Source organism: Oryx dammah, unplaced genomic scaffold, assembly GCF_014754425.2.
Source record: "Oryx dammah isolate SB20612 unplaced genomic scaffold, SCBI_Odam_1.1 HiC_scaffold_2, whole genome shotgun sequence".
Taxonomy (NCBI): domain Eukaryota; kingdom Metazoa; phylum Chordata; class Mammalia; order Artiodactyla; family Bovidae; genus Oryx; species Oryx dammah.
In genome coordinates this window covers 92,255,734-92,273,353 of record NW_024070186.1, presented here as the reverse complement: position 1 = coordinate 92,273,353, position 17,620 = coordinate 92,255,734, and the positions used below count along the sequence as shown (strand labels likewise).

At 44.5% G+C, this 17,620-nt stretch overlaps 1 protein-coding gene across 4 annotated transcripts in view; it reads left to right on the top strand.

The window, feature by feature from the left end:
* The first annotated feature begins 4,394 nt into the window (after positions 1-4,394).
* Positions 4,395-17,620, top strand: part of PLA1A (phospholipase A1 member A) — a 42,129-nt gene continuing 28,903 nt past the window's right edge. For 2 of the 4 annotated variants that reach the window (XR_005722986.1, XR_005722985.1), the window contains exons 1-5: positions 4,395-4,837; positions 13,193-13,394; positions 15,169-15,346; positions 15,860-15,968; positions 17,480-17,581. Coding sequence is in view for 2 of the 4 variants with exons in the window: in XM_040251017.1 (XP_040106951.1) it covers positions 4,765-4,837; positions 13,193-13,394; positions 15,169-15,346; positions 15,860-15,968; positions 17,480-17,581 (664 nt within the window). In the remaining 2 variants the exon portion in view is untranslated. The remainder of the gene's footprint in view (positions 4,838-13,192; positions 13,395-15,168; positions 15,347-15,859; positions 15,969-17,479; positions 17,582-17,620) is intronic. The other 2 variants (XM_040251017.1, XM_040251008.1) reach the window with 2 other exon arrangements.

Below are 17,620 nucleotides of genomic sequence, written 5' to 3'. Positions count from 1 at the left end.
TACCTCTTTGATGCCCTGTTTTCATTTCCTTTGGATATATACCCAGAAGTAGGAAGCCCCATCCAGTTTAATCAGTTCTAACACTTTAAAGTCATGTCCTCCTTCCTGCCCACCACAGTCAGTCTCGAGCCCAACGGGCTTAGAGGAGAAAAGGGGACATGGACGCCTCTCTCATTCCTCGCCTTCCTCTTTCGGGGTTCCCTGTCTCCATTGTTGCCCTAGACCCTCACCAGGGGAGCCCTGAGGGAAAAGAGTCAGTTTCTCTCCGGAAGGTTCTCCTCATCCTTCCTGGTCACAGCAGAGGGGTGCAGGCTGTGCCCCACCCCCCGGCCCCCTGCTGCTCTCTAGACTCCGCCCATCCCTCTCCAATAGGACAGATCTGGAGGCAGGGGAGGTTGCCCACCTTCATGTGGTCGCCCTCACTCTCAGCCGGTAGCCCCGCCTCACTTGTGAAGCAGAGCACCGCCTTCCTCCCTTACAGGAAGGAAGGGGAAACCCGTAGAACTTAGGATTCTCGCGATTTCTGCATCAAACCGCTGATTTCCTGCAGAGAGAAGTGGGGAAGGGAGGTCTCCTAGAGCAGTTCAGCTGCCTCCCATTAAGTCCTCAGGGATTTGTCCTTCCAGTCTCCTTAGAATGTGGTGGTGGAAGTGTGTGCATGTGAGGGGGTCACGGCAGAGGAAGAGGGTGGGGACTTAACATTTTTTGTTTTCTAGTTGCACTTCAGCTGCGATTGGAGACAAGAGCGAGCATCTCTTTAAGAGCCTGTTCTATTTGCTCTGCAAATTCTCACTCTTCACAGCAGGCACAATTCAGAATGAGATCAGACTTTCAGATTCCTTTTTCTCAAAACCTCCTCTCAAAACTTGACTCTAAGTTGACAGCTTTGCTTCCTATTTCCCTGAGAAAATAGAAGCAGTCGGAAGAGAACAACTGTCAAACCCATCACCTCTGCCTCTCCCCACCCACACCTGGGTTCTGCCTTCTCTCCTGACCTGTGAATGTTGGTGTGTGTGTGTGTATGTGTGTGTGTGTGTGTGTGCGCGTGCGTGTGTGTAAGAGAGAGAAAGAGAGAGAGAGAGAGGAGGAAGAACCAGAATGAACAGAGGAAAGAGATAACAGACTTAATTATATGCATAATGTTAGAATAAATTGAGAAGATGACCTGAACCACAGTATGAACTTCTCATGCTAATCAAGTTAATATGTGTGTCCTGGAAAAGAGAAAAGATCATGAGTAACGTTACAGGGATTAATGGTATTTTTGACCTGCTAAATGATGGCACTTCACTTGCTTTGTTATCTGATGGCTAGATGTTCTCTAGAAGTCTTGGCAATATGTACTTTTTAACCTGCAAAATTAGCATTGGTCTCATCTCTGGGCTTCTTCAATCACTATTCTCCATTCTCAATGGAGAATGAAATATTCTCCATTTCCTCATCTGTCTCCACCCCTGCAGAGCAAGTTAATGTGTATCTTTGTAAAACAGCCTGAGCTCCGGGGAGAATGATTTCAGTCAGCCATCCCCATGGATTACCTCCTCAAGGAATGGGGTCAAATTAAGGACCAGGGGTCATCCAGACACCATAGAGGGGGCAGTCTTGCCATCATTTTCTCATCCTTGGGGTTTGAGTTTGAGGAAACTGACACCTAGGGGGTTGGTGAGATCTTCCTTTGGGGAAGGAAAGACAAGAGCAGGAAGAAAGTTGCTAAGCGATGAGATGGAGCTGGGGCTTAAACCCAGGTCTGCTTGTCTTCAGTCCTACTACACCCTGATTATTTGCTATAATTAGAAAGTGTTTCTTTAATCAAAGCCAGAATGAAACCCAAGAGTGAGATGTTGGTGGCAGCAGCTGGTGCTCTCTCTTCATCTTCCTACAGCTATGAAGTGGCATCAAAAGGGAAGTGAGTGGTGGGTTTGAGTTGCGCGTTGGGCTTTTGTACTTCTTAATTAAAAATCATACGCGTGTAGAACTATTAAAAACCACACTTGAAAAAATTAATGTGACCTCATTTTGTAGTCATAAACAGGCCCAGAATTAATTAAATTTATTAATTAAATAATAAAATTTATTTTATATTAGTTTATATTCCCCCTACTTCCAACCCCACCCCTAAACTGAAGGCCTGGGATCCTGAAGGTAGATGAGGAAGCTGGGTGTCTGAGTTGGGAACAAGCAGGCAGGAAAGGCTGGAAGGGATTCCGTGGATTCCAGGGGTTGAAGCCTATAATTTCCTCTCTTTCTGTCTTCCCTTCCACCCCCCATCTCTTTCTCCCCTCTCTTTCTCTCAAAACAAGTGTTTAATGAGCACCTCCTATGTGCCCAGCAATGTTCTAGGTAGCAAGCACACAGCAGGGAGCCTGAGCAATGAGCGCTGGATATTGAACCCAGCATCCTCGATCTCTCATTTGCCTCCCCGTGTTCCCAGATCATAGGCAAGTAAAACCATCTGATTCCGCTCTAGGAGGCCTCCACGTGGTCTCAAGATCAGGCCCTTTCCCACGGCCCTTCTCTAAATAAGCATGCCCTGCAGAGTACCACCCCACTCCACCCCCTCCCCTTAGCAAATACTGAGCACTGGCTGAGTGGCAGGCGCTGTGCCAGGTGCTTGGGGACACCTCAATGAACAAAAGAGACCAGAGTTTTGCCCTCTGAAGGCTGATATTCTCCCTGGGGGAGACGGGCCATATACACTGATTATAAGCTGGTCCGCACCAGTGTCTCCTGTAGAAAAATCTCTATCCTCACCTTCTAAAACATGTCGCTTCACTTTCCAGGGGTACCCCGCTTTCTTGGCGCCCTGAAACAGTGCTTCTAGGCCACAGGTCTCTGTGAGCGTTGGTTTCCTCACTGGTCACATGGAGACAGCCTTGGTAAGAATTAACAGAAGACTAGTGGCTCTGGCATGAGAACTGCAGAGTCCTGGGCACAGCCCCAGAGGTTCTCAGTCAGCGTGTCTGGGTTGGGCCCAGCAGTCTGCCCTCGGTCCCCGGGGTGATTCTGAGCAACTGCACATGGAGAGCACTGACCAGATGATGAGTGTGAGGGGAGGGTGCTCTCTGCGTGTGAGCTGCGCTGAGGCTGCACAGGGAACACTGTGCTGGAGTAGCTGGAGCCACTGGCCTGGTGAGCCAGCTCTGATCGTCCACGAGAATGCCGTCCTCCGTCTCCTGCTCTGGGGAACCTAACTGATTCACGGTCCCAGTTGCTGCCCTTCTGAATCTCCCCTCGTCTTTGTGCAGACACCGTCCCCAGCTAGTGACTGAGCCGGGCGGGGCTGCTAACACAGCTCCTTCTCACAAGAGACGGGCTGCTCTTTAGCCTGAGACTTCAGCTGAGGCTTCCCCATGGCCTTGGCCAGGACATTCTAGGAACCGGCGGTATTCCGGGACTTCCTGAGCAGTCCTCTTTCTTCACAGATGCCAGCCCTCCATCACCTGCAGGGTCTCAAGTTTCTCCCTGCCGTCTTCTACTCACAAATGTTACTCCCGATGAACCTCTTGCACATCTAGTCCCACCCTGGCTCCTCTTCTCTGAGGACCTAGACCTCTGCGCCTGGCTTGGTCTCTGACACGAGTCGTGCCCTGTCTGCTGCCACTCTGCTTCCCGATGGTTGCAGTGCCTGAGCAATGGGATCACGCACAGGAGGGGAAGCGAAGGCTGGCCCCTCCAAAGTCATTTTATTCCCGTCTTGGGTGGCCCTAGCACAGCCTGTTGGTGCAGAGGTTGGTGCAGCCTGTTGGTGCAGAGGTTCAGGGCATGGCCTCTGGTGCTCGCTTGTCCTGCTTCAAATCCCAGCTCTGTCTGAGCTTGTGTAGGGTATAAGCCCTCTGTGCCCTGAAGCTATAGACAGATAGTAGTCACCTCACAGAACTGTGGTCTGGAACGTTCCGTGCTGCCCTGTTGGCGGGTTCTCAGCCTCACAGCAGCGTGCTGCAGTTTCAGGAGTGCTGGGCAAGCACCGTGCCTCGCCTTTCCCTGAGCTGTCCGGAGCGAGCCCTCCCTGGTTTCTGCTGCTCCTCTGGATGAAGAGGCCAAGCGGTACACTGGAAACACCCTGGTTCCAGGCCAGCTCTGCCACTTCCAGCAGCACCATCTCCTCTCCATAGGTCATTTTCGTTCTCTATTTCTTGGTTCCTTTATCTGTGAATTTAAGAAGCTGAACATCTCTTCTTAGAGGTTGGACTTACTTGTAGCCTCAAGATTCTATTAAGGATAGTGCTCTCAGAGGCCAGTTTCATCTTCTTTCATTCTTTCTGGTAAATGTACAGTAAACACATACTGTTGACTCAGCTCTGTGCTGGACACTGGGGACCGAAAAATGAAAACAGAAGGTCTTTGCCCTCAAGCTGTTCAGAGTCCTTCTAGGGGAATAAACATATCCACAGATGACTCCAGGACAATGAGGGTTTGTGACTGCTTAGAGATGAAAGACTTCTGCCTTGGGTTTTACTAACATTTTATAATGGGAAGTGGGAGAGGTGCAGGAAATTGTTTCCTGATGATGTTTGGTTCAGAGAGGAAGGACAATGTGTTTCAATGTCACTTGCCTTAAAAAAAAAAAAAAACTATTTATTTTCATTGAGAAGAAACAGAAAAACTGGGTAAGTTAAACAAAGAGGGAGAGTTTTCTTTTACAGGTCATGAGGTCAGTTAATGATTAGTGAGACCCAAGTGGGTGTTTGGTGAGAGGCTGGGTTATACGATCTCTTTGTCATTAGAAGTCAGTTCTACACCAGCTCTGAGACTTCCAGCTCAGTGATGCCCCCAGACTTCTGGGAGAGATGCTTCTGGTTGTGGGGTCTCCTTTTGTGGCTCAGTGTTGGAAGTACAGGTAAGTTGGGGGCTGGATCCTTGGGTGAAAATTCTTTCAGTCAATAATTCTGTTTTTTTCATGCCATCTATTTATGCAGCACTAACCTTTGGAAGGTCCCCTGTGAGTCCTCTCCTGAGATGAATTTAAAAGAGGGAGGGAAAAACCTTCAATCATAAGGGGAATGATGGCACGTCCTTAAGTAATAAAAACTAAACTTCTTCTAGCTGTTTTACTCATTTTTCTAAAATCTACATTACTCCTTTTGACCTTGCGCAAGACAAGAAGAGATTAAGGAAACAAATGCAATTTAACTCCAAAATATGATTCATTTTCACACTATACATACTCACTGTTCCAAGATGTATTTAATTTTAAAATCAAAATTTTCCAAACTAACAACGGTTTTGTCATTGAGATTGTTAGAGGTTTTTTCTAATCTTGCTGACCCAACTCAAGTTCAGGTTTGTCATCCCTCCTGGTAGGACTATGATAATTAGTCTGTTAAGTCACAGATGACCTGCAACCTTTAGCACAACTTCCCTCCGATGTGAAAACCCCACCCACCACTCTCCCTTGCTTAATATAGCAAATCTAAACTCTCCTGTGGCGTGGACAATCCAGGAAGACTGAAGATCCCCTTCTCTGACCAGCAGTGGCATCACCCTTAGAAAGCTCCCTCTCCCCTGCCCCCAACAGCCGACTGCTTTTCTGTCGCCTCCACAAGACATTTAATTCTCATTCCCCAGCTTTACAACGTGTCTGTCTGCCTTCTGCCTGCAGTTGCTCATACTACCTTTTCTGCTCTTCACGTCTTCCAGGAAAGCTTCCATGATTGATACCACCCTTGCAGCACTGCTTACCCCTTCCCTGCCTCAATGGGTGATGTTGAAAAGGTCTACTTACTTTTATGTGTGTGAATGTGTGTGTGTGTTAATCACTCAGTTGTGTCTGACTCTTTGCAACCCTATGGACTGTAGCCTGCCAGGGCTATCTATGGGATTCTCCAAGCAAGAATACAGTTCCTTCTCCAGGGGATCTTCCCGACCCAGAGATAGAACCCAGATCCCCTCCATTGCAGGTGGATTCTTCTCCATCCGAGCCACCTGGGAAGCCAGTTTAATGTGTGCCTTTCCCCTAATTCTGTCATATATGTGTGTGAGTGTGTGTGTGTGTGTGTGTATAAAGTGACCGTATATCTTGTATTGTGAAGTGGCTATTTATATACTATACACTAGATCTAAAAGGATGTATTTCATACACATTTTTGATGAATGTGAGAAAAACTGCCTTGTAAGGAAGTTATAACTGTTGATTAGTATGTGGGCATGTTTGTTTCCCCATCTCTCCACCAATACTTTGTTAATGTTATCAAATGTTTTTCGTATTGTCACTCTCATAGGAAAAGCAGTATAACATTATTGCCTTAATTTTTATTTCTTATTACAATTTGTGTCTCTGATGTCTTGTTTAAGCAATCTTCTTATAATCTTTCATGTTTTCTTCTGAACTCTATGGATTTAAATGAAGATCACCAGGGGCAAATCTTTTAGACCTGGGGTATTTTTTTCCTATTCCCATGGGGTATTTTTAAATATGATGTTGAATTTTATTTGCCAACATTTATTTTAATTTTTGCATATATTTATTATTTTGTATATTTATTCATAAAGGAAACTTATCTATCATTTTCTTTTCTTTTATTGCCTTTCTTTGGTCTTGAGGGTGCTGCTGCTAAGTTGCTTCAGTCATATCTGACTCTTTGCAACCCTGTAGACTGTAACCCACCAGGCTCCTCTCTCCATGGGATTTTCCAGGCAAGAATACTAGAGTAGGTTGCCATTTCCTTTTCCAAGATGATTATAACTGCAGGAAATAAGTGTGTTCTATGCAACAGTTTTATATTGGGTTGTCCAAAAAGTTCTTTCAGGTTTTTCTATTCTAGCCTCCAGAAAAATCCAAATGAACTTTTGGCCAACCCAATATAAGATAAAGGTTATTTATGATTTATAGATTTTATGGACTTCTCAAATAAAACCGTCTGGCTCTAGCACATTTTATGGTGAGAGAAGACTCTTGATTACCAATTCAATTTTTTTTTTGGTGTTTATTAGGATTTTTATTTCTTTATTATTCAGTTTTAGGAAATTATATTTTTCATTGCTGTTAAGTTTTCCAGTGCATTTGTCTGGGAATTTTTAAGAATATCTGTTATACCTAATGTTTTGCAGTTTTACTATCACCTGTCTAGTATAGATGCATTTTTTTAAATCTTGCTCATTACCCTGAATTTAACTTTTGATTAGAGAAATCATATCTTTTTTTAGTTATAGAAAATTATTTGCAGCACAACTTCTTTTCCCATCCTCTTGCCTTAGAGAACAGCCACTAGATAAATGTTGGAGCTTCTCCATGTGTTGCCTGTACTTTTTAACTGCACTTTCTTATTAAAAAGCTTCTTTGACTTCTTTTGTACTAGACAATAGTGTATATTTTTATTTCAATGACCTTTTCATTTCGAATTTCTAATTAGCTTTTTTTTACTGTATATCTTATCACTTATGCCTATTTTATTTAATAATTTCCTATGCTCTGTTCTTATGTTTGTCCTTGTATATAATCTCAGCTTACTCATTTTAAACCTTTGTCAACAATTTTTTAAACTTTATTTCACCTGGATCGAGTCAATGATTCACTCATTGACAATCTTTGTAAATGTTTGATGTCTTTATATATTTGTTTGCAAGCTTTTTTAAAAATAAATTTGTTATTGAAGTACAACATATATACAAAAAGTACACAGATTATTAATACACATATTAATGAGTTTTTAGAATGATCATCCAGATCAAGAAAGAAAACATCACCCGTTTCTTAAAACCCATTCCCCGCATCCCATCTTAATCACAACTGCTCCAAAAGTAACTATTACCTTGACTTCTAACACAATAGATTAGTTTCACTTTAATTTTCAGTCTCTCTTCGTCTCTGTGTCTTCCTTCCTGAGCTCCCATCTTTGCCCTCTCTCCTTTGGGGGCGGGGAGGGGGTTGTTTCAGCTTCTGTTAGTGAGGCTTTGTCTTTCCATCTATCTTCCTCAATAAAGCTATTACCCCAGTAAAAAGTTTCTCTGTGTGTTGTTTTTAGTTTCCTTTTCCGAGCTGGGGAGTCCTTCTCTCCATTGCTGGCTATAGATGGGTCTTTTCTACCGCTGACAGAGCACTTTGGACCCCTCAAACCTCACAAACCTGAATTCTTACAAACACTGCCTTCTCCCAGACCTGAAACCCAGAACCATTTCACAATTCTGTTCTTGTTCGTGGAGATATTATTTTTACATTTGAGGTTGTCTGTGTCTCTTTCTCTCTGTCTCTCTTGGGTATTCATCTGTGACTATACTTTGGTTGAAGTGGTGCATGCAGGGAGAGGCTATCAGAGCATGATCCACTGGGCCATGCTCCATAGCCTTGAATGATGGACAGTTTCATTCTTTAAAAAAAAATATATTTTTATTTATTTATTTCACTGTGCTGAGTCTCAGCTGTGGCATGTGAACTCTTAATTGTGACATGTGGGATACAGTTCCCACACCAGGGATTGAACCCAGCCCCCTGCACTGGGAATGTGCAGTCTTAGCCACTGGACCACCAGGGAAGTCCCTGAACAGTTTCATTTTATCATCTGCAAATATTGGAATTTTTCTCCCCTTTTCAAACATCATAACTTTTATCCTATTTCATTATCTTGTTTTACTAGCTAGGACTAGAACTTCTAGTCCAATATTTAATAAAAGCATTGATAGCATACATTCTCATGTTCCCAGTTCCAAATGGAATGCTTCTAACATTTCACCAGTGAGTATAATTGTTGCTATAGGCTTTTGGTAGATAGCCTTCCTTTCTTATGTTAAGGAATATTGGGTACTGAATTTTATCATTTTTCCCCCTACATCTATTGAGTTGAGCATATGTTTTTTTTTTCTTTAATGTGTTCATATGTGAATTACATTAATATATTTTCTAATGTTAAGCCATCTTTTCATTTCTTAGACTAAACCCTGCTTGGCCATGATGTATTTTTAGTTCTTGTTACCCTTGAAGGATTTGATATTTTATCTAGGGTTTTTATGTCTATGTACAATAGTGAAATTGGCCTTTAGTTTTCCTTTCTCCTTCTTTATTTGTCCAGTTTTGACATTTTGGCTATTTTCATAGAATGAGTTTGGATTCTTTCTCTCCTTTCTATTCTCTGAAATAGTAAGATAGGAATTGACTTGTTGGTGGAATTTCTATGTGAAATCTGTCCTGATATAGTTTTTTGATGAATAGATTTAAAACTACTGTTTCAATTCCTTTATGTTACAGCTTTAGATTTTATTTTCTGTTTTTTTTTCTTTCTTGACTAAGTTTTGGTAAGCTATTTTTCTAGGAAATTATTAGTTTAGGAAAACATCTGTATTTTTAAACTGTTGGATGGGTGTAAATATGCTCCTTTGTGGTTTAAAAAAATTTGCTGTGTTTACATCCCCTTTTAATTCTCTATATTATTTATTTGTGACTTCCCTCTTTTTTACTATGTCTTATAGAGAGTCCTGTGGATGGAGGAGCCTGGTGGGCTGCCATCTATGGGGTCACACAGAGTCAGACACTACTGAAGTGACTTAGCAGCAGCAGCAGCAGCAAAAGTACATCTTATTTTTTTAAGTACATCTAGTTTATTATCCTGTTCGAAGAACTACTTTTTGGTATTTATTGTGTGTGGCAAGTACTATTCCAGGCAGTAGAGTGAACAAAATAGATAAGATTCTTCCCTTCTTTGAACATATCTTCTAATGTGGGAAAATTAATAAGCAATACATTTAATAATAAACTGGTAAATAAAAACTTGATTAGGTGATAATTGCTATAAAAATAAATCAGGATAAAGAAGATTCAGAGAATCGAGGTGAGGCACTTAGTTTGTGTGTTGTGTTCAGTCATGTCTGACTCTGTGACCCCATGGACTGCAGCCCACCAAGCTCCTCTGTACGTGGGATTTTTCAGGCAAGAATACTGGAGTGGGTTGCAATTTCCTCCTCCAAAGGATCTTTCTGACCTAGGGCTGGAACCTGCGTCTCCTGTGTCTCCTGTATGTAGACAGATTCTCTACCAGCTGAGCCATTTGTTTCGGGCACATAGGCAGATGGCAATTTAAATGGGGGTTAGAGGAAAGGAGATGACATTTGATAAGCGAAGACTTAAAACAGAAGTGGGAATTAGCCACGTGGATGTCTGGAGAAAGACATGCCAGGCAGAAGGAATGCCCAGCACACAGAACCTCCAACAGGAACCTGTCTAGAGTGAGGAAGAGCTAGGAGGACAGTGGCTGGAACAAAGGAAGCAATAGTGGGGCAGGAGAAGGCTCCTTAGGAGGATGGTCTAGATATTTAGGGCTTTCTTCCACTGTTGGGACTTTGGATTTTATTCTGAGTGAAATGCCTTGGTGGCTTTTGCACAGAGATGTGACATGATTCAATTTACTTTTCTAGCTGCTGCTGCTGCTGCTAAGTCGCTTCATTCGTGTCCGACTCTGTGCAACCCCAGAGATGGCAGCCCACCAGGCTCCGCTGTCCCTGGGATTCTCCAGGCAAGAACACTGGAGTGGGTTGCCATGTCTTTCTCCAATGCATGAAAGTGAAGAGTGAAAGTGAAGTCGCTCAGTCGTGTCCGACTCTTAGTGGCCCCATGGACCGCAGCCCACCAGGCTCCTCCGTCCATGGGATTTTCCAGGCAACTGTGCCGCAAATTGGCTGAAGAGGATGAAGGCAGGAAAAGCATTGCAGGCCACATCATTTTGAGAAATGATGGTGGTTTAGACCAAAGTGGCACCAGTGTAGGTAGTGAGAATGGTTTAATTCTGAATATTTTGTTCTGAGGATTTACTTACCATTTGTCTGGGGGTGGGAGAAAGCAAAGTGTCAGATCTCTCCAGGAAGGTGGACCTGAGCAACTGCATGGGCTGAATTGCTCCCGATGACATTCTTGTTCATTTGTTTCTTTAATTTTAATTACCTCCTTTGTATTTATTTCCCTACATTTTATTTGCAATTGCTGTAGTATTCTTTCTCAATTTTCTGACTTAGAAGATTAACTTACATGATCTGTATCTTTCCCCATTTCCCCCTCATATTTTGCATTTAAGGTTATATTAATAGCTATCAGCCTAGTACTGTTTTAGTTACTTTAACTCAAGTTTTGATATTGTATTGGTTTTATTGTCTTTAGTTTTTAATCTTCTCTAATTTCTATTGTGATTATTCAACTCATTCGTTTACTTAAAAGGGAATTAAACTTAAAATCTCCAAATGTATCTTTAAATAATTTTGTTACTGATTTCTAATTTTTACTGCCGCTTATTTAGATAACGTTGTCTGGACTCTCTTGATTCTGTGATGCTTGCTGGGCCTTGCTCTGTGACAAGCTATGTTTGCTACATGGCCAATAGCGCAGTGCAGTCTGCAGAATGTGGTTCAGGTCTCCTATTCAAGTAGAGGCTTTTCATCTTTTCTTCCAGAGGTTAGGGGAGGCAGATGAGGTGGTCAAGTCATGACAAGTCTATCTTGGATCATAGGAGTGCAAGTTGCCACAGGCTGAGGAGCCTGCAGGCCTGCACTGTCAGAGTGGGCTTCACTGCAGGGGTGTCCGAGGTCTGGCTAGTGAGAAGGGTGATGCAAGGGGACTGGGACCAGGCCTGGGGCTCAGATGCAGAGGTGAGGAAACCACTGCTGGCATGCTGCAAGAGTGGGGCGCCCACGTTCTGCTCACAGTACCATGGCCCACTGCACTGCAGATCCACAGGCCTTCTGTACATGCTCCCCAGTTACCTCTGAAGGCAGAGAACTATTCCAGAAACCCCAGAGAGCTGTCTTCCTTGTGGAGAGGGCTGTGCAAATCAGTTTGCAACCTAGACCTGTCTTCTGATGTTGCAAATGGCTTTGTCCTGTGGTAGGAGTGTGAGGTCGCTGCTAACATTACCGGGAGTAGCTCCTGCCCGTCTCTTTGTGTGAGACACCTGGGTGTTAGAGGCCCCCCTCTTTATCACAGGCATGAGAGGGGGCTGTTGGGTCTCAAAGATAGGCCAGATTTTCAGCTCCCTGGGATGCAGGAGTTACAATATGCTGCCATTTCAGTTCAGTACTGTAGAAGGCCCTTCAGTGACCTTGACTATAAAATATCCTATTTAACTGTATCTGTTGGAAGGCACTGTTGAATACATATAGCTCATTAAAGGCCTTCTCTATCACCTGGACAGCCACATGCTGGGCACTGCAGGCTCTGGAGTGGCTCTGGACTGGCTCTGGACTGCTCCTAAGGACAAAAGGTGATTAGTGAGAAGTGATCACTCTGGGATGGGATGAACAGACCAGAATAAGCCTAGTCCCCAGAGCAACTGCTTCTTTTATAGCCCAGGGTTCTTTTCAGAAAGCTGTATTATTTAGTCAGGACTTTTGTAAGAAAGTGCCAGAGATGGGTGGCTTAAACAACAGAAGTTTATCCTCTCACACTTCTGGAGGCTGCAAGTCTGAGATTAAGGTGGTGGTAGGGTTTGTTCCTCCTGAGGGTTCTGAGTGAAGGATCCATTCCAGGCCTCTCTCTTTGGCTTGGAGATGGCTGTCTACTCCACATGTCTTCACATCATCTTTCTTCTTTGTGACCAAATTGCCTCTTCACCTAAGGACGTCAGTCGTATCAGATAAGGGCCCACCCTATTGGTTTCATGGCCTTCCCAGCTGCCTCAGTGGTAACGAATCTGCCTGGCAGGAGACGCCAGTTCCAACCCTGGGTCAGGAAGACCCCCTGGAGAGGGAAATGGTAGCCCACTCCCGTCTTCTTGCCTGGAAAATTCCATGGACAGAGGAGCCTGGCGAGCTACAGTCCATGGGGTTGGAAAAGCGTCAGACATGACTGAGCACACAAGCAATGGCTTCATTTCGATGTAATTACCTCTGCAGGACTCTGTCTCCAAATAGAGTCACATTCTGAGGTTTTTAGGATTAGTTAGTTAGTTCAACACATGAATTTATGGGGGGAAGGGGACTCAATTTAGCCATGACAATATCCATTTCATCATGGCCTTTAATCTTCTCTAGTTGAGCAATATTTTATTCTTCTCTGGTATCTTATCTTTACATAAGATAAAAAATCTGTGAAAAATAGTCACAGATTTTGGTTATAGAAGTGATGCCTTTAATAAATGAGTCATTACCCTTGCTGATTTATGATCAATCCCTATAAGCCCCTGTTTCTTTCTTTCTTCCTTTCAAAAGCGCTTATCTTCTTTTTAAGAACAGATGACCTCACCTTTGAAGTTTCTTCGGTTTTATTTGTTTTTTCTTCTAGGGGATGCACCTCCTACCCCACAGACGAATTGCACTGACTTCCAGAATGCCAATCTCCTCCGAGGCACCAGTCTCAAAGTCCAGTTTCTCCTCTTCACTCCTTTGGATCCCAGCTGTGGGCAGCTAGTGGAAGAAAGTAGTGACATCCAAAATTCTGGGTTCAATGCCACTCTAGGAACCAAGCTAGTTATCCATGGATTCAGGTGGGAGCCAACCAACCAATAAGATCACCTCTGCTAGGAACTAGAAAATGACCCTCATGCCACAGGAAGTTAGTGGGGAGCAAGAGGAGAAATGGATTCACTGCCTGTCACACGTCCCCTTGTTCACCTTCTGCTGGCCTTGAAGAGGTCTCATAGCAACATGAACACACAATGTGTTGCTCTTTCTTATTGGTCACATATGTTACTCCTCTGCTAAGTCTCATCTATATACTCTCAAACAGTAAATATGAATGACCCTGGATAAGTAGCACATGAAGCCTCGATTTCCAAGCCTGAATAAAAGGGAGGCTGTAAAAATGGTCTCAATGATCCTTTCCTCCCTCAAGTGTGGGTTGCATGATTCATTTCAGCCAGTGAGGTCACAAGCTTTGTGCAATGTAACATCATGATGTTTTTACCCAGGGTTTTATTTCCTCTTCTTCACTTCTACCTGGGTTTCACAACCTAAGAAACTTCCACTTCCATCATTCCCAGAGATGAGTGTTTCTCAGGTACTACACCCTTCTTCAATTTCTTTGATGATCCACAGTCCAACTTTTGTTGTAATATATAGTCTCTGAGTCCCAAATCAATCACCTTCCTTCCTTCCAACATCTTCTCTCCAAAATTCACTGACAATGCCAAAAACAGTAAAAAGTTGCTGGGAAGAGAAAGGGAGAGAATATGGTGAAACAGTAGCTAGAACAACTGAAATTGGGGAGGACCCAATGAAGAGGTGGACAGTGAGGCACTGCCCAAAGGATAATTGCTTCCTTATCTCTGGCTTGGTTCTCCCTGCCTCTCAAACCCCCGACCCCAGGGTCCCAGCCATATCCTCCCTTAGGCATTCCTTCCCACTCTTGGGCCAAAGTCTCTCCTCTGGCAAATCCTGCATTCAGCCACCATCCGAGGCTCAGCCAGAGACACCTGTGATCCGGAGACAGCTGATAGAGTGGAGAGCTGTGAAGCCTTGCTCTGCTGTCTGTTCCAGATGCCCGCAGGCCATATTCCCTGGTGTGCACCCGGGTTGGGCCCCTCTGTCCACATGAGCAAGCTCTGTGCCATGGAGAAGACTTCTTTCCCATTCCTAATCTCTTAGGAAAGCTTTCTGAAATTTTTCCTCTTCTTCTTTTCCTAGAAAAGTCCTATTATACTCTAAGTTCTAGAATAATAAAGAATATATCTCATTTTTCTTTATTTCTCAGAAAGCACCCAACACATTGCCTGGCCCATTTGTTGCCTGAAGGGTGAATGCATGAACAAGTAAATGGAAACATCCCCAAGGAAGGTGTCTGTATTATAGAGTGAGAATTAAGATTGCAAATCTTGAACTCTAATACACAAAGCTATCTTTTCTTTCCCATAAGTTACACAAGCAGGGTCAGCACAGGTGGTCCATGTGATTTATGCATTGCACAAAGGTACCTGGCTGAGGGCCAGTAGGGCTGAACTCTGACCTGAGCTCTGAGCCCTGGCCCAAGGCTACATCCACCTGGAACAAAGGTACCTCTTTACAGTTTACCCACAGGCTCCACATGTGCAAGCAGGAGCCCTGATAACTTCAGGATTACGTCCTCCTTATGCTCAAAGCACTGTAGGATTTAGTGCTCATATTTCCCTCCACCCACACCACACACACACACACACACACACACACACACGTGACTTTTTTCCTCTAGATTTGTTCTGTTTGTAGAAATGTCATTGTAATTTCCATGACAATGAATATTGATGTGGAAGCTAATCTTTCTTTCCTTTCTCGCCCCACATCTAGGGCTTTAGGAACAAAGCCTTCCTGGATCGATAGACTCATCGGTGCCCTTCTGCGGGCAGCAGATGCTAACGTGATTGCTGTGGACTGGGTGTATGGCTCCACAGCTGCCTATTTCTCAGCCGTGGAAAATGTGATTAAGCTGGGACTCGAGATCTCTCGTTTCCTCCGTAAACTCCTGGTAGGTGTAGAAGACCTTAGGGTGAGCTCTGGCTGCTTACGGGGGAGCGAGAGCTCAGGAAGAAAGAAATAACACATGAGGAGGAGCTTTAGGGAGGAAGCAGAGCCACCGGTAGTCTGTGGGTCTTTGGTTCAGATCTCACCTTTACCACTTACTGTGTTGACCTGAGGCGGAGTTTTGAACCTGAGACTCCAGCTGCTCCTCTGTAAGACGCGCCACTGCATGTTACATCGGGGGTGCCGATAGCTGGCCCTTCTATGCTTTCAGGAGGAAATGGCTGTGGTCAGGCCTCACACACCTTGGGCACCAAAAGTGAATGGGTTGTCCAGGTGGGAAGCCCAAGGAGAGGGCAAGTGATTAACTGCGTGAGATTCTGCACTTTCTCCCCAAAGCATGTGTGGCTGGTATGTCGTGCCCAAGACCTTCTGCTTCTGATGCCTCGGAGAAAATTGTTACCCTTGGAACAGGGGCTGGGGTGGCCCAAATGTAACTCATTGTAAATGCCTGTTCTAGGCGCTGGGTGTGTCAACATCCTCAATCCACATCATCGGCATCAGCCTGGGGGCCCATGTAGGGGGCATGGTAGGACATTTCTACAATGGCCAGCTGGGACGGATCACAGGTAACATTCTTCCCTGCCCATTCTCTCAGGTTTAGAGAGAGAACATGCCTGGAAGAGCATTTGCTAAGGCAGGCAGAGGGAAGTGTGTTGGGCCTTTGTTCTTATGATCAAGTCATTGATCATCACGAAAATTTACCTATTGTGGGCATTTTGGATAAGATGGTATTGTGTTGTTATTGCATGATCTCTAGTGTCAGTGTTGGAGGCCATCTATTTCTTTCTGAGCCTCAGTTTCTACAACTCTAAAATGGGTTGTGACAGCTCCTGTCTCCTTGGCCACTGTGGAAATCACCTTTACACAGTGTTTCTAAATAGTTGCACAGTGCTGGGAATTTTATGCTTCAGGAACTACCCTCAATCAGTAAGGAGCCAGAGCTGTATGGTAAATACTCTGGCTTCCTAGCACTTCAGTGGGACAATTCTGAGTTGTGTTTTGCTGAGTCCTGCAGGGGGACCCCAGTGGGATGAGACTCAAAGTGATAGTCTAGTCATTTAAATTGTCTTTCATTCTCTGGCTTTTTTCCACTCCTCATGATGCTTTCTGTGCGTGCATGCTAAGTGGCTTCAGTCATGTCCGACTCTGTGTGACCCCATGGACTGTAGCCTGCTAGACTCCTATGTCCATGGGATTATCCCAGCAAGAATACTGGAGTGGGTTGCCATTCCCTTCTCCAGGAGACCTTCCCTATCCAGGGATTGAACCTGTGATTCTTATGTCTCCTGCATTTACAGGCGGATTCTTTACCACTAGCACCAGCTGGGAAGTCCATGCTTTCGGTGATTTTCTCCCAAATAGGCTACTTGCACTTTACATACTTGTCTCACAGTCTGCTTTTTGGGTGGAATAGGGAGGGATCCAAGGTAAGGCCGGGAGAGAGTAATATTTACTTCACTCTATCATTATAAAGGGGCTTCCCAGGTGGCATTAGAGGTAAAGAACCCTCCTGCCAATGCAGGAGATGTAAGAGATGTGGGTTTGATTCCTGGATCAGGAAGATACCTTTGGAGGAGACCATGGCAACTCACTCCAGTATTCTTGCCTAGAGAATCCCATGGACAGAGGAGCCTGGTGGGCTACCGTCCATGGGATCACAATAAGCTGGACACAGCAGAAGCAACTTAGCATGCATGCACACATGTTGTTGTAAGGACTAGAATGTGTGAAGTTGCCCAGCACAAGGCCTGGCAAATTGTAACTACTCAAAACATTATAGCCATTGTTATTACTATGTGAGGATGAATATTACTGACATTAACCCTTACCAAATGGTCAGGGTTAGCAAGTTCATTTCAGAGCCAGAGGAACTGGGTCATGAAGAAGTTAGAGTTCTGTCTACTCAACAGATTAGTGTTCCCTGGAAAAGGTGGTCCTGAGCTAGTTCTCTCACCTTTGGGTCCTTGTTGGGGGATTCTGATCCGAACTATAAGGGTTGTCCGTGTAGGTGTGCAGTGGATCCATGAGAGTTCTTGTGGCTGAGATGACAGGGCCCCTGACATGTCTGTCCTTGCAGGCCTGGACCCTGCTGGACCGGAGTACACCAGAGCCAGCCCGGAGGAGCGTCTGGACCCTGGGGATGCCCTCTTCGTGGAAGCCATCCACACAGACACAGACAGTGAGCTGGGGGGTTGAGGGGCAAATGAGCACAGGGCAG